A 17,732-nucleotide genomic window follows, 5' to 3' on the forward strand; every position below is an offset into this window, starting at 1 on the left:
AAACACTGGTTCAGGTGATAGATTTAAAGAATAGTTTTCTTACCGTAACACTGTGTTTTTCTAAACTTTGAATCTAATTAGTTAAAATTATGTTATGAATTACCTTCAATAGTTCCCCACTTTGTTTTCCGGCCAAGAATTCTCCTTCCATTTACCTGGTATTCAAGGTTACTTCCAACCACAGCAAAAGGCACCATTTCCTGCATAATATGGAAGTGAAATATGAAAGCTAGGTCCTTGAACAGAAATTGTCTTAATGGCAAGTTTGCTTTTTTAAAAAAAATAGAGTCCATTCATAATAAATTTATATCAGGCCAGCAATAGATTCCTCACTGATTCTAAAAGTGGCTCATGTTATGTTTGTATCTGTTCGTCTTTAATCTTGATGATATAAACTTGTTTTATGACCTTTCAGTCTAGGTCAAGTCAGACTTGGTGTGGATAGTGGTTCAACTTCTCACCCACTTTCAGTAGGTGTCCTTTGGCATTAACTTCCTTACATGCATCATGCATATACAAAGTGGTCACACACAATGGTTAACAAGTAAAGAGGACATATATAGCAGTGGAAAAACTCCTGAGGTTAGATCTATAGCGGACCAACCATAAATACACAACAGTGTATAACAATTCCATTCTTAGGATGGAAAATAAAAGGAAAGTTTTAACTTAGTGCTCAACAGCAAACTTCCTGCTCTTCTCACTGTTTGGCTAACCTCTCCTTTGGGAAAGGACCGTACAAAGTGCAGTCCCTGGGGTCCAGTAGCTATAATATCATCAAGCCAGCTGCACAGCTAATGATATCAGAGAATCATACATGAAAACTATTTTAATAACTGTTAAGCATTGCATTGAGCAAAAATAATCAGAATTCACATCATATATTAACATATTTTAATTTTTAACTTGTTTATATTTTAAAATAATTGTGAACAAAGGAAATTTGATGGATTCTATAAAATTCTTTATCTTAAGCCTAATTTATGACTTGGTTACTTTTGGGTTTTAAGTGCACGCTAAGATTTTCAATGGGTCGAATCATGCTGACTCAATCCAGACAGGCACTCAAACCCACTACTTCTCCTTGCCTGCCCACCTCCCACTCCCCATTCTGAAATGCCTCCTTGCCAGCTGTCGTCCACCTATGAAGCAGGGACCTCGGCTGGCTGGGAAGAGCATCCCTCACTGACCCTCTGCAACCCAGGGTCCAATAGGTAGTCTGCACGGTGACAGGGCTCTGGTAGGTCACAAAGCAGGCTCCATTGCAAAAACCACTGGGGCAGGGCGTTGCTGGCTGGGAAAGGGGTTATTGATCTTATTTACTGCACCTTTAATACAAATCTCCAAACGATATTGCAATAATTATTTTGAAAAAGTTAAATTCTCAAAAACACACACAATTGGAAACATTAAAATAAGGCAAAATAGATCTTTTAAAAAACATACAGTATTATCCGTCTCTATTACATACTATCCTATTCTTAGTAAGATTAATGGAACCTTGGGTCTTGCCCTGGGTTTTATCTGGTATTGATCCCAGAGGATATTTCCCACTATAATACTGAGGAATCCCAGCACAAATTGTCTTAATATCTAGCAGTAGTGAACTAATAATCTGTCCATTCAGATCTGTCAATATGCACAAGATTCCTATGTTTCTATGTTATGTGCAGAAGTCTAGAATTTACAAGTTCAATAGATTTGTGCTGGCAGTTCTCACCATAATCATTGGCAAAAATCAGCATGATCTGGCCCAGGGCATTTCCCACTTGGTGACACCAAAATTTATATCCTTGAGGTAATTTCATTCTGACTGCCCAGGGCCACTGAGAACCATTGCAGGATTTTACATTAAACTGCATCTGAAAACCCAAATTTGCTTTCAATCGCATGGATATTAGCAAATGTTGGCAGTATTGCCATTAATTCTTGATTAAATCCAGATTAAAGTGGTCTTTCCTTCACATCTAGGTAGAGAAGAATCCTCACCATTGTTTTAGATATAATGGCAAATCAGGACACAAGTGAGATAAATTATCATGATCAGAGAATAAAATACTTACCCAAGTAGTGCTTAAATCTGGTAACATGGAATTTAATTTGTATACTTGCTTATAAAATGAAAACATCATCATTTGAAGACAATTTTCAGGCCACCAGAAGCAATGTAACCAGAAGCAAAATAAATCTGATTTCTTCATCGTCAGTGTGAAATACAATACCCCAAAATGGGCAACCATTAGCCAAATAAATGATGCCCATTTAAGGGATTTCATTAAGATTAAAAATGAACATATTTGATCAACATTTATTTTAAGGGAAATAATTATGCAGTCTACTGGTTAACTAAACAAAATAGTGAATATAATTAATGTCATATCGCAAAGTCATTCTTTTAATTAAGCAACAGGAGGGCATTTCTGAGCAATGCATGTTTGGGTATTAGAAGAAATAAATTCTACCAACTCTAATTTTGTCATTTAATAGGCGATCCTCTGCATCTTCATCAAACTGTTTTTGAGGATAGACATCTATGTCATTCTTCTGAAGGTCACTTTTGATCTGCAAAGAAACAAAATGGTTTTCATTAAGATTCAGCCAATTACTGTGCAGATATATGTGAATTCTATCAGTGTCTGTTAACTTGTGTTCAAACTACAGGAAATGTATTACTAATCTTGCTTATAATCAATGCTCCATTTTCTTTGATGTCGATTTCCAGATATATCTTGGAGGTCCGTGCAACCTTGTGAAGTTTGTGCAGAAGACACAACTCCTGTGAAGCTATTCACGTCTTCACTTTTCCATCCATAAAGATAGTCTGATTTTGTCACCTTTTAACCACTTATGTGCCAGTCTTTGTGTAAATTGCTTGGAAATAAAGGAATTATTTTACAAATTTCTGATGTGGTAATTGCACCGTCCTGTCCCCAGTAACACTATGAATCTGTCAAGCTATATATTTCCACTATTGAGTAATTTGATTGATTTTAATTCAATGTAAATGGAATAGACTTCTCAGCACTGATCGACTGAGATAGTTGTATAAAAATAAACATTCCATATGGGTTTATCAGGCACGATACAGATTCATTATTACTATATAGAAGAACAAAAAGCAGGATTAAGTGTGAATAAAATTATTACTGTGCACACGGCTGTAGAATTGCTTCAGAATTAGTTCCATGTAGATCTGGCATAACACTAAATTTAACATTCTATGTCCAGCTACCATGTCATTTAATGTGACTCCCTTATTATTAAAGATTTTCCAGAGATCAAACAAATACATTTAAATTCTTGCTTTGCTTTGCACTTTCCCAATCTGCAGAGGAAGTAACCTGTGTTTTCTGAAGGAAAAGATTGCTAAAAATTATATTTTAATTCATTTTTCTCGATCAAATCTCTTTAATCGCAATATGCTCTATTCCCTACCTACCCCATGTCTGTTCTCACAAATCTATGAGTGTTGTCTCCAGACATTATCAGTAATGTGCAGCTGTTGTTGCCATCTGATACTACAATGCTTTTCGGGTTGCTTTCTTTACAAGCATCAGTTAGCCACATGGTGGAGATATTCTTAGCAGATAAGAGACAGTGGCACAGAATTGCCAAAAAATTGCTGACATATACATCAGTGATAAAGGGAGACTTAAACCATGTCAATTTTGGACAGGATAGTGGCTCCACTGAGGACAGAAGGGAGGGAAATCAGAAGGTATGCTTGGCTGAATCATTTAATGATTGGATTCTCTTTATTAATTACATTTTAAAGGCAATTAAGTTCTGTGATTTTGAACTTTATAAGTCAATATATCAAATGCAAAATCCAGGAAGTAATACTTAACCCATGCAGAACACCGAATTCAGCCTTAGCCAAAGCAATGAGATTGAATACTTTACAAAAACAACCACAAATATGTTTTTAAGGATGAGGAACCACAGTTATTTGGACAGGCTGGAGTTACTTGTATAGACTGGGATTAAAGCAGAGATTTAATAACAGTATTTAAAATCACTGTGGGTTTACATGAATCACTGAAGAAAAATTGTTGGAATTTTCATGAGAGATTAGACAATTCAAGTTAAAGCTTCAACGTGGTCAGTACTATGCAAATTATCTGATTGGTTTTGCTGAGGTCCACTATTGGCTCAGAATGTCATGATGTATGACCCTGGAACCAATGACTAAAATTGACTGGGTGCATCTTTAATCAGTGCTGCACAATTTTTAAAAAATGGGATTCTGAGTTATAGATCCTTAGGCTAAAATTGCATGATGAAATACAATTGTCATATCCAACACAAAGCACAAAGTGAACAACTCTTTATTTTTATTTCACCAACAGCTGATATGCAAGATAGTTTATAGCTGTCGAGGAAATTTTAGGAAAAGATCTTGGATTTGGAAATACAGTCCCTTTTGGAAATCACACTGTAAATGGCAATGTTTATCACCTACAGCAAAAGGCATTTGTTTTGTGAAAAACAGTTCTCATCAAAAAGATCTAAGCTGTTTCATAATCATTAGCTTTGAATGGTGAGAATTTGTCACAAAAAATGTTGCTGAACAGGGATGAAGATTATTCCAATTTCTTAGCAATGTTGTCTCATCGCAATCAAAGCTCTGACCTCTTCTTACTTTCACCCCTATTGCTGTATGTACTTTCTGACTTAACATTACACTGGTCATATTGTAATAAAGGAAAATTCCAGAGGAAGGCAGGTACAAAAAACAAAGACAATGTAAACAGCAATCTGATACACTTGTGTGCTTGAGCTAGTAACAATGGAAAACGAAACACCAACTGGTGGATTTTCCGCCTTTTCTATTTCTCCTCTTCCAACATAAACAAACCAATTATGCAATAATTTCAAAAACTGTAATAACAGCCCAGACCTTTTCATTCAAGCAAGCGAAACACTGGAATGAGTCACTGCTCTATGAGAGGGGGTGCAAGATAGCATGTAAAGGCCTTAGCAAAAAAATACCCCAAAAGGTAGCTCAACCAAAATTCACTAAGTTTGTTTAAACGTCAGTAAATCTTTCAAAAATATCCCTTAGAGGGCTAGTCATTCCTACACACACCAAGAAACTCTTTCAAATCATAAACCTGAACTAGCAATAAAACCCAATGGACCAGCGAATGAAAATCTGTAACAAGTTAAAATATATATCATGTCATTCCAGTTAAGAACACAAGAGGGCTTTGAGAGTTAAATATTCCAAACTCATAGGGGGAAATCATAATTATATACCTCAGTGTCAACTGATTAGGATTACTAGTTGATAATGCATAAACTAATAAACTTAGTTTAATAAATATAGTTAATAATTATTTCAGAAGGATTTACAGAAGTTACTGATTATATATTGACAGCTCATGACACTTGTGTCTACAACTGTTGCAAAGGATGTACAAGAAAATAAAATAGTTCGTATTTCTCAGTCTACTGGTTTTTTTTCCAGGAAAATCATAAACTTGCAGTTTTATTGAACATGAATATGAAAAAATATTCCACCAAATAAACAGAAAGTTAGACCAACTTTGAACCAATAATTGTGCTTTTACAGCCAAACGATGATGATATTGGAAAGCTGTGATATAAAGAGCTGTAATAAAAGTACAAAGTGCTGAAACAAACACATCAGGAGGATCAAGTGTTCAGTGTAAAATGTTTTTATCAATGTCTGTCCATCAGAGTTAGAAAAGGCTGTAGAAGGAATTGTTATTTATACATGCACTCCGGCAGGGGAAAAGAGAAGAAAGAAAAGATCAACTAAGATAAATTGTTGAACAGATGCTTAGCAAATTAAGGATGATAAAGGCTCAAGGAGCAATGAGTCTGGCAGAAGTACAGAGGGCAATCGTTGAATGATTGTCAGCAGCTGTTGACTGAAAAAAAAGGAACCAATAGTTTTTACTTAAATTGAAACTCAGTGTTGATTCTGCAAAGCTAAAATATATTTATCCAAAAGATGAGGTACTATCCCCCACTATCTATACAGCTTCACTTGAACAGTGGGAGAGTCTGTAGAGAGAATGCAAGCCGGACCTGCTGAGTGTTTCTAACATTTTCAGCTTAATTGCAGCTCTGCCAAAATTGGTACTTTCATTTTTGCCAACATACAATTAATTAGTTTTCAATTTATCCTACCGAACAAAGTAAACCAAAACAACATCAAAAAACACTTTGTGTTGTAGCTGGGCAAGTATGCTGACTTGCATCCTGGTGAAATCTGTAACATGCCCTAAAACCTTGTTCACGTGGACCCAACCGAAACCCAGTGTCATGTGACACATGAAGCATACAATCTAAAGGACCTGTTTTTATCTTTGAATACTCTGACACCCGAGGGCATGAACATCCATTTCTTGAACTTCCAGTGAATGCTCCTCCTCTCCTTCACCATTCCTGTCCCTTTCTCTCACTTATCTCTTACATACCAATTTCCTCCCCTTCCCTTTCTTCCATACCCTACTATCCTCTCCTATCAGATCCCACCTTCTCCAGCTCTGTATCTCTTCCACCAATCAACTTCACAGCTCTTCATTTCACCCCTCCCCCTGTTACACCTGTCACTCACCACCTAGCACTTCTTCCTCTCCCTCACACTCTTATGCTGAATTCTCTCCTTTCCAGTCCTCATGAAGGGTCTTAGCTCAAAACGTCAACTGATTTCTCTTTTCCACAGATGTTGCCTGGCCTGCTGAGTTCCTCCAGCATTTTGTGCGTGTTTCCACAATCTCCGGCAGATCTCCAGCGCCTGCAGATTTTCTTGTGATTGCAATATTTACAATACCATCGTACAAAAAGCTCTGAAATCAGCAGGTATTTCCAATATGATCACATTCAGAGAAAACCTTTAACTTAACTCTAAACTATTCTATTCCAAGCACAGTATAATACTCCTCAGTTCCCATAATCATCACACCCACCTACACAAAAATAATATGTTTTTCATATTCCACTGCCAAGAGACCCACACAGATGTCATAGGAAATTTACTGGAAAACCCAATTACTCTGAAAATTGGTCTTGCTTTATTGTTTTATGCTGTGTTTCTAATTTTAGTGTAAGGAGTTAACAGTTCTTTGATGATCTAGTCTAAGGCAGTTTAAACAAAAAACACCTAAAGACTCGCCAAAGAGGGAATGTTTACAAAGCAGTTTAACAGGAGGGATGTAGAAAGTCTTAATAGATTGATTAGATCACTAAGCAAAATCTCATGTTCCTTTATTAGCTTAAGTTAATATAAAAAAAATTCCAAACCAGAGGTTTGGGGAGCCACGGAAAGATAGGGAATAGTGCAAAGCTACTACAGATCGGGGTGTTCAGGAAACTAGAGTTCAGAGTTCAATTCTACTGCCGTCTCTAAAGAGCTTGTGCGTTCCCTTCATGAACTATGTGGGTTTTGCTCTGGTTTCCTCCCACAGTCCAAAGACGTACCAGTCACTAGGTTAATTTGTCATAGTAAAATGTCCTCTGATTAGGCTAGTGTTAAATAGGTAGGTTGCTGGGTGGTACTACTCGTCAGGCCACAAGAGCCTTTTCTGCATTCTCTCTAAATAAGTAAAATGAAATCTTACCTTTCATCCCACTTTGCATTCATGAGTTCAGTTGAAAAAAATTTAACCAAAATAAACTTTTTTCAAAATAAAGAATAATCTACACAATGTTTCATTCTTACATTTATAGACAATGTGTTAAGTAGTGTTCATTTACTTTTCTTAAAATCAATAGCACTATTGCCACTCGTGGCCCCCTGGAGTGGTACACTACTATAATAGATGAGGGGCTTTCTCACCCAACTCGGCCCCTCTATGTCCAGCAGCAGAAGAACACTATACAGTGGTCCGCCCCCACCATGCCCTTGTGGTAGCTGCACAAAGCTTCAGCGCGTCCCTAGCATGTACTCCTGCAGCCTGGAATATCGGCAATATTCACCAACGTGCTGGCAGACTAACAAGCAGACCAAAGTGCGTCTTTCACCAAGTTGATGGTCTTGCAGCAGCATTCTAGGTCTGTCTTTGATTGTGCTCCTGGGAAAAGCCCATAAATCTAAAACACAGCTGTTGAGGATGAACCGTGACACAGGCCCAGGCATATTTTTCCACACGCTCCTCACAAAAACGACAGCGTACAAAGAGATGAGCAACTGTCTCATCCCGATGACAGTCCTTGGTGCGGCAGCCAATAGTGGGAGTGATGTTCCAGGGACATAGGCTGGTCCAGATTCTCCCACTTGCTATCCTCAAAGATCTCTATGGAAGAGGACAGGAAGTTGTGGGAGTCTGCGCTGTCTGTGGCCTTTCTGTCATACAAACTGAAATAGAAGCATCTGCAGATCCTCAGAAGATCCTTCTGGGAGGATGCTACTGAGCCAACCTCTTCTCAAGGTTGTGGATCACAGAATTCTCCCTGTGAACCTTCTGGAAGGAGCGTGAGCATGTTTCATCCTGCCACAGTGCAGACTCTGGATTGTAAAATGATCTTGCATAATGCAGAGATGAAAATCTGAGTTTGTCAGTCCTTTACCTTGCATAACTCCTCCCTCACATCCACAACACTCCCCACCCCACCCAACTGCAAAAATTGCTGCACCTGTCTGGAGTTGGTGCAGTTCCCTCTTACTTGCCTTGTTTCTAGACCATTTTGTGGATGAGAACTTTGATGTTGTCCTGGGAGCCACTTCCCACCATCACACAGAGCAATGGAGGAGGGCTTCAAGGTTCTCCATCCTATATGCTCCCTCTTTAATTCCTCAATATTCTTTGAGGCTAGCAGCTTCACTCAGCTTCAATGCCCCCCTCCCCCCGCCGTCTGTGTGTCAGCCTGTGCCAGATCCCTCTCTGATTACCTGAGCGTAGGTACTCACATTTTCAGCAGGCATTGTACAGATGCCCCGCATCCCCACACAGAATGGCAACACTTTCTTTCCCTGTATCTCATGGTCTGATAGCCTTTCTGCAGACGTATTGGGACACCACACAACCAGGCACATTCCAGTTATGGTCAGCTGGGTTGACCAGCAGACTCCCATGTTCCCACCAATGAAAAGACTGAGGGAGGGTGGATGATGGAGCTATTTGCATCTATCCTCATCCCGCACTACTTGTCAAATCACAAGTATGTCCTTGACATCCACACATTTTCCTGCTCCCACAGCATAACGAGCCAGGAAGGTGAGTTTTCCCCCAGGAGGCATATGTAGGTCGAAAATATACACCATAATTATACACTTCCTCTGGGTGAGGATAGTGAAAAGTTGCTGTGTCTTCAACAGCAACAGTGGTGCCTTGTTTCCCTTCCCAAAAATCCTGCTTCAACTTTTGCCATCACAGCATATACTTGAAGACTTCAAAGAAGCTGCTAATGGTGAAGTTTAGGACATAGAAGATGTCCTTCATCTTAAACATGCAATACTCCAGCAGGAAATTCCCAATGAAGGGATCACAGTTGAAAGGATTCCCCCACTGAGATCCTTCAGTGCCACCCTGGCAGTGTTTCAGATCCCAAGACTTCCTGCCGATGCAGTCACGCTGACCAAATTGGAATGTTTATTGCTGGGAACGAGCGATAGATTGATTTCCCAATCAACACGAGGATCCATCCCTAAGTCAGCAGGTTAAACTCTCATCAGCACCACTTGATCATGAAGAATTCTTCTAGACTTCTGTTCTCAAAGTCAGCATTAATGGAGGTCCACTTCTAGTCAGTCCATGTAGATGTACACTTCCATGTACACTTGCACTTAGCCAAAAGACTGAGAAGTTGTTTGTAGAAAATACATTCGTAGAAAATACATTCGTAGAAACTACATTGTCCTTTGTGTGTTAAATCTAGTTTCCCATCCCACCTTAAACAAATTGTTTCTAATTAGCTGCAATTTATACCTGTGATAACAACAGCCTATGAAGGTATTTGCCAAATGGTTAATTGGAAAATATAAAATCATTGTAAACATCTCATTAACATAGCATTTTCTAGTTCAATTGTTAGTTAGCAGTGGCTGAACCTGATGGTTCCCAAGGCTGTCACAGTTGGGAGGTGCGTGTAGTGGGGATAAGTTCCCACTACCAATTAAATACACCAAATGACATGCCTCTCAAATAATCTTTCACAACTATGTGCAGCTCCTGGGCTTCATGTTGGCTTAGTTACTAAACCCAGGGGAACTATTTTTACTGACAGGAGATGGTGCAAAGGTGGGTTACTGGCGTCTGAAAACCAGTTGCGTCGGGCAGATGGGGCTTGTCAGCTGTGGTTGGCAGTTCATCTAGGAGAAGGAACACTCTGATCTCAAACCTCTGCTGCCTTGTGGCTATTCCTACTCATGGGCAAGGATTTGGGAGTAAACCCTGAGGAAAATAAACTGGAGCTGAAGTCCCTAAGGCAGTCCGGCAGTGAGCTTAACACTGACTGGCAACTCCTGCGACAACCTGGTGCAAAACTGTATCAGTCTCTGCTATTCTTTTGGATTCATCAGCTGCATGGAGAAGGGCAGCCTGCTGCATGCTTGCTCTCCATTTTGTATTGCCCTGGCTTGCGTGTTGACTTCAACACAGACAGCGAGGGTGCAGTACCCAAGGTCAATGCTGACCAAAGGAAGGTCTTATTGAAACTGACCAATTGCATCACCATTTAAAATAAAAATCTGGCACTAACCTCTGGCCCCAATTAAACAATTTTAGAGCTCATCTAGAATTCTGTTGCAAATTTTCACATGATCTCCGTCACGTCAAAGAGATATAATTTTTATGCAAGAAATGTAGCCTTGGATGGCTCACTCCTTCAAGTATAGTAGCCCTAAAAAAATAAGCCTAGGACTTAATGACAAATGCATTTCAGCCCAATATTGCTCCAACCACAATATCTACATGTTCAATCATGAGAAAACAGGCAGATATGAACAGATACTGGATCTTGCCCTCTATATGTCAAGGCTGTATTCACAGCATTTCATTACAGTACTTGGAATCTTTCTAGTTTCAATGATTCATCCTGCATCACAACAGGATTACATTTTCAAAAATACTCCATTGGCTGCAAACCACTAAGGGGTCACTTTGAGTTCATGAGAAGCATCATAGTATAACTAAACCTGAAGCAGCCATACACTTTGTCTTGAACAGTTTGAAATAATCTGGCACAAAGAATACAACAAATGGACATATCACAGACTGCTGTATGTAAACTTAGAAAATAACATCTGCATCACCAGAAACACCCACGGTTCCATTTAAATTCTCTGCTTCCAAATACAACTCCGAAATAAAACACTGTATAATTGTACGATGTACAATTTTCCTTCAAGCAACCGAAATCTCCTTGAAAGCAGATGGCAAAATAATGAAAAGAAATTCTGTTATGTTTATGATAATTATTAACTTTAAAATGATATTTGGAATGTAAATAGCTTACCTTATCCTTGAAGAGATCCCTCTCTTCCAGTGTTAGAGTGTCTGCTTTTGCAATGACAGGGACAATGTTTACCACCTTGCTCAGTCGTCTCATAAATTCTATGTCCAAAGTTCGAAGTCTGTTGTGGAAGTGGTGAAGTTGGAAGAAAGTACATCAATAAAGCTTCCTACACATGCATCTTTAATTTACATTTAAAAGCAAAAACCACCGAGTATATCAAAGAGTAGTGCATTCTCAATTTTTATGTGTCCACTCAATTACTTGGTCTATGTTCTAAATTTTCCAACTTTAATCACAGGAGGATCTTTCAATTTTGGAATTAGGAAGTTCTGGGAAGTATTCCCTTCAGCACACTGATGCCTGCACCTAAGAGTTAGTACAGTATTGGATAAGTGCTAATTTCATAGTAAGTAATCAAGCTGATGATAAATATCTTGCTCGGGAGATAGCATTGTTTTTATATTTGTTATGAAAAGAAAAAGAAAGCTAACATTAAACTACAGCTTGAGCTTTATTTAGTTTTCTTGTAAACATTAAAAAATAATGGGTATACCGTAATCTGACAACAACAACAAAAAGACGGCATGAGGATGATTTGATTATATCTATCCATGTTTCCCTTCCCTTCTCATATTAAAATGGTTTCCTTTTACCACTCTCTTTGCAATCTTGACAGATTATAGTGCACTTGAAGTTGTCAAGTTATTTTGAACTTAATGATTTTTGCAAAAGTAGATTTTCTTAATTGGATACTTTCCAACCACACCAAAAATGGCTTAAATCAGAGCCAATACAATTTGGTTCATATGACGGTATGCGTTTGAGAAGAAGGATTTAAATCTGAGATTTAATTGCTGTACCCTATGTTTCAAACTGGTAACATTAAAAAAGGAAGCTGGATTGTGATAGGACAAATTGCAAAGAAACTGATGAATGAAAATCTCTCAGAACATAAAGTTTGGACAGTACTACTCTTGGCACACCCCTTCACCTGGATGTCAACAGACTCCCTTCTTAAGTTTTAGCCCATAAGACCAAGGAGCAGAATTACATCATTCAAACCATTGAGTCTGCCCCGCTGATTCATTTTCTGTCTCAACCTCATTTTTCTGCCTTCTCCCCATAACCTTTCATACCCTGTCTAATCAAGAATCTGTCGATCTCTGCCTTAAATACACTCAATGTCCTCACCTTCACATCTGCCTGTGGCAACAAATTTCACAGATTCAACACCCTCTGGCTAAAGAAATTCCTCCTCATCTCCATTCTAAATGGACATCCCTTTATTCTGAGGCTGTTCCCTCTGGTCCTAAGCTCCCCCGCAACAGAAAACATCCTCTCCACATCCACTCTATCTAGGCCTTTTAACATTTGATAGGTTTCAATGAGATCCCCCTTCTTTCTTCAAAATTCCAGTGAAAATAAGCCCAGAGCCATCAAATGCTCTTCATATGATAAACTTCTCATTCCCTGAATTTCTATAGTGAATCTCCCCCGAACCCTCTCCAAAATGAGTACATCCTTTTATACATAAGGGCCCCAAACAGCTCACAATACTCCAAGTGAGTCCTCAACAGTTCCTTATGTTATGTCCGTAGCCCCCTCCTTTGTGAGAATCGCAAGATCACTGTTGGGTTGGGTCAAGGGGCCCAGGAAGTGAGAGAGAGATGTGCAAAATGCCTTGTTTCCCCGGCGATGTAAAGCTACGGGACATGGCCATTGTCTCCGGAAGACCAAGTTGTGTATTGAGTACTGTACTATTCATTGAAGCCCCTCAGGGGATGCATCATCCCAACCTGATTGACATCTGAGACCCCGTGAGTAAGGATAAAAGAGGGTCTGAGAAACAACCCCTTCAGATGCACCAGAAGAAACGCTAGCACTCCCGTGACAACGGGAGGCCATTTGAAGGAGGCCACGTGCGTTCAGTTCCGTTGCCTGGGACTGGTGGCGTGTAACACGGAAAACGGCTTTTTGCTAACAAAGGGGAAACCAACTCCCCGACTCAATGGATTGGCACCCTAAAGACTGGGCAAGTTTAAACCGTCTCTCTCTTAAACCCAAAACGCTGCAGCTTGAACGAACTAAAAGTGACTTTTGTATTTCCATCGGACAATACATTATCCCCTAGACAACGAAAGAGCTATTTCTTCTTGATTCTTATTACACCCGCGCTTTTAGATTTAGTATTGATGACGTATATTATCTGTATGTTTGCATTAATCTTATTTTTGTGCCCCTTTATCAATAAATACTTTTAAAAATAGTACCATCAGAGTTCAATGGATCTCTCTATCTTTGCTGGTAAGTGACCCAGTTACGGGGTTTCGTAACACTTACAAAGCCTCAACATTATATCCTTGTTCCTATAAAATAGTCCTCTCATAATGAATGTTAACATTGCATTTTGCCTTCCTTACCAACAACCCAACCTGCAAGTTAAAATTTAGGGGATCCCGCACAATGTCCCTATGCATATTTTACTTTTCAATATTTTTCCCATTTAGAAAATAGTCCAAATGGTTACTTCTTCTACCAAAGTGCAAGACCATACACCCCCAATGCTGTATTTCATCTGCCACTTCCTTGCCTATTCTCCTAATCTAAGTCCTTCTGTGCATCTCCTTGCTTTCTCAACACTACCTGCCCCTCCATCTGTAAACTTAGCTAGAAAGCCATCAATTTCATCACCCAAATTATTGACATATAACATAATAAGTAGTCAACACCGACCTCTGCAGAACCCCACAAGTCACTGGCAGCCTACCAGAAAAGGTTTCCTTTATTCTTAGCCTTCTGTCAATCAGCCAAGCCTCGGTCCATGCTAGTATTTACCCTGTAAAACCATAGGCTCTTATTGTGTTAAGCAGCCTCATCTGCAGCACCTTGTCAAAGGCCTTTTGAGATTCTAAATACACAACATCCACCGATCCTCCTTTGTCTATCCTGATACAGTAGTTATTTCTTTGATTTCCAACAGATTGTCAGGGAAGGTTTTCCCGTGGGGAGTACATGCTGAAATTGGCCTGTTTTATTTATCAAGTAGCCTGAGACATCATCCTGAGTAATCAACTCCAATATCTTCCCAACCACTGAATTCAGGCCAACTGAGCTGTAATTTCCTTTCACCTGTGCCCCTCCTTTTTGAAGAGTAGAGTGGTATTTGCATTTTTCCAGTCCTCTGGAACAAACTAGTGATTCCTGAAATGCCATTACTGGTGCCTCCATAATCTCTTCAGCTACCTTTTTCATAAACCCAGGGCGTAGTCCATCTGGTCTAGTTGACATATCTACCTTCAGACCTTTCAGCTCCTCTCTAGTAATTACAACTGCACTCACTTCTGCCCCTGGAAACTCTTTAACTTCTGACATACTGCTAGTGTCTTCCACGGTGAAGACTAAAGCGAAATACTTCTTAAGTATGTGCTCCATTTCCTTGATCCCCCATGACTACCTTTCCAATTTCATTTTCTTGTGGTCCAATTTCTGCTTTTGCCTCTCTTTTATTCATTGTACTGTTATAGCTGAAAAAAAATTGGTATCCTTTTGATATTATTGGCTAGCTTACATTTATATTTCATCTATTTCCTCCTTATGATTTTTTAGTTGTATTCTTTTGGTTTTTAAAAGCTTCCCAATCTTCTAGTTTCCCACTAATTTTTGCTCTATTATATGCCCTCTCTTTTCTTATGTTATCGTTGACTTCCATTTCCAACCATGGTTATGATATTCTGCCTTTAGATGCTTCTTCTTTGTTGGGATGTATCTATCCCTCAGCCTTCTTAATTGTTCCTAGAAACTTCAACCATTGCTGTTCTGCTGTCATCCCTGCTAGTGTCCCCTTCCAATCAACTTTGGCCAGCTCCTCTCTCATGCCTCTATAATTTTACTCTACTGTAACACTGATACACCTGACTTTAGCTTCTCCCTCTCAAACTGTAGGGTGAATTCTATCATATTATGATCATTGCTTCCTAAGGGTTCCTTTACCTTAAGCTCCCTAATCAAGCCCGGTGTATTACACAACACCAATCCTGAATAGCCTTTCCAATAGTGGGTTCAACCACAAGCTGTTCTAAAAAGTAACCTTGTAGGCATTCTACAAATTGTCTCGCTTGGGATCCAGCACCAACCTGATTTTCCCAATGTACCTACATTTTGTGTTAATTAAATAATGACAGTATGTCCCCATCAGTTGGGCTGAATTAGGAAAATGAAAAATGAGGGAGCAAAGCTGCATGGAATTCCCTTTTGAGATCAGCCTATATATAAAAAAAATAAATACAATTCAATGTTCACAACATTGAGAAGGTATCAGTGAGTCGTTCTGTAGTCATTACCAAGTTTAGAGGCTCAGCGTACCCTCTGCATATTTCTGGTAGCGCATGATGGATGTGCATATGTTACCAAGGGAACTTTAACTGTACTTTAAGGATTTCTGTATGATCCACCCAAACAGTAAATTAGGAGACCATATAGCCAGAAATAAAGCAAATTAGAGATTAGAATTATTGAGTAATTGCATTATCCTAGGATATACATGCTGAAACATACTGGACAGCACTGTATCTACTGCAGTTTGATTCAGCTGACGTATCACCTAACCTGACTTTTCTTTGGAGACACAATCCTGGAAATACTGAATTCTGTAGCAAAGAAGGAGAAAAAAAAATCTAGAAAATCTCTGGGGATCAAACAGCATCCATGAAAGAAAAGGTTCAATCGAAATTTCAGGTCAAAACCCTACCGCACGAGAAAGAGAGTGGAGGGAAGCTAGTGCGGACACAGAACTGATAAAAGAGGAGTGAGAAAGAGGCTGGTAGGGCAGAATGAGGGGCAGATGGCATCCAGTAGGAAGGAGATAGGAAAGATGAATTTCTGCTTTGAAATGCTTTAGTACTAGAATTGGAAGGATCATTTTGACTAACCCAAGGCTGGAAGAATGCTACAATGTATTACTAAGATCATCTTTGATCAGTTGGGTAACTGGAATGGACTGGAAGATGGTACTTCCAACTAAACCAGTTTCCCACTATTCCTACAACATAAGAAAATAAAATAACAAACTTTTAAAATGATTTCTTAAAAGGAATTCAAGGACAAAATACATTTCTATAAAAGTATATAAAAATTGATATGTGACTAGATGACTAGACGAGCTAAGGCCGAACATTTGCAAGATTACTTTATCCTTTGCCAGAAATTCTGGTGCAGTTCATTACTGCTACAGGAATTGAATGAAGCTTTACTCCTTTTCCTCCTCCGTTAAATAAATCTCAGGGTAGCCGTTAGAAAAGATTTACCGTTCAGCCCACTGCCTTTGAATTTCCTGTATATGCCACGTACAAGCCAAAGGAAAAGAATTACTTAACAACTCAAACAATGGACTTCCGACAGTTGAAACAAAGCTGAGAGCCATGCAGTTTAAAAAGGAAAAGTGAATGCCTTATATTAACCTTTGTGTGCAATGGCAGCATCACAAAATAGAACGAACTGTACCCAGAAGTGCAGATGGAACTGTAAGTACCACATATAGCTTAGGGATGGAAAAGCTGACAATGAGTCATTTTGCATTAAATGGAAATCTTGCTCCCTTGGCTTTCCTCACATTATCCTACGGGTTTAACAAAGGTCAAAAGACAGCTGTCCACTTTTGTTAAAAGTGAACTTTTTGTCTAAAGTTAAATGTACCAAAAAATACAAAGTTAACTTTTAAAAAGTACACCAACTATCATTTTGCACAGCAGACAACTTTTCCTCATCCTTCTGAAAAATTTGTCACACTGTTGAACAGATTGAGTTCTAACCTCAATTCTAGTTTCAAACTCCCTTCAAATTAAACTCATCTTCAAAGTACAAGTTTTAAAATTTATGGAGAGCTTCCAGAAGGGTTTCTTTGTTGCATATTTGATGATATTTCATGAACATACATAACCATCTCCTCAGGTTCCACCCTGCTTTAATTATCTATCAAGGTTTCATTACAAGGTTTTGTAAGTTATAACTTGATAAGAAACTAGATAACATTTTCGGAAAGCACTGAAATAGAAATGCATCAAAAAAAGACTTGCAAATTTTAGACTTCACACGCAGAGAAAAACAATAGCAGAGCTAAAGTTAACAAATACAAAATGCGGTGAAACAAAATCAAAGAAAAATGGTTAGTTTAATGCTCAGTCTTATTTTTGGTGAACAATGTGGGAGACATACAACTCTGGGGGGAAGCACACACACACAAATCAGGAGACTGTGCCTGAGTCTTAGAGAGCTGAGTAATTAAGAATAATTAGGATTTTTGACATTGA

General features: G+C 38.8%; 1 protein-coding gene across 9 annotated transcripts in view; it reads right to left on the minus strand.

The window, feature by feature from the left end:
* LOC132380096 (septin-9-like) overlaps positions 1 to 17,732 on the minus strand; it is a 307,781-nt gene that overhangs the window by 10,867 nt on the left and 279,182 nt on the right. For all 9 annotated transcript variants that reach the window (XM_059948653.1, XM_059948657.1, XM_059948655.1 and 6 more), the window contains 3 exons: positions 11,428 to 11,545; positions 2,467 to 2,562; positions 104 to 200 (listed from right to left, as the gene is read on the minus strand). In XM_059948653.1, coding sequence (XP_059804636.1) covers positions 104 to 200; positions 2,467 to 2,562; positions 11,428 to 11,545 — 311 coding nt within the window. The remainder of the gene's footprint in view (positions 1 to 103; positions 201 to 2,466; positions 2,563 to 11,427; positions 11,546 to 17,732) is intronic.

Source organism: Hypanus sabinus, chromosome 23 (genome assembly GCF_030144855.1).
Source record: "Hypanus sabinus isolate sHypSab1 chromosome 23, sHypSab1.hap1, whole genome shotgun sequence".
Lineage (NCBI taxonomy): Eukaryota > Metazoa > Chordata > Chondrichthyes > Myliobatiformes > Dasyatidae > Hypanus > Hypanus sabinus.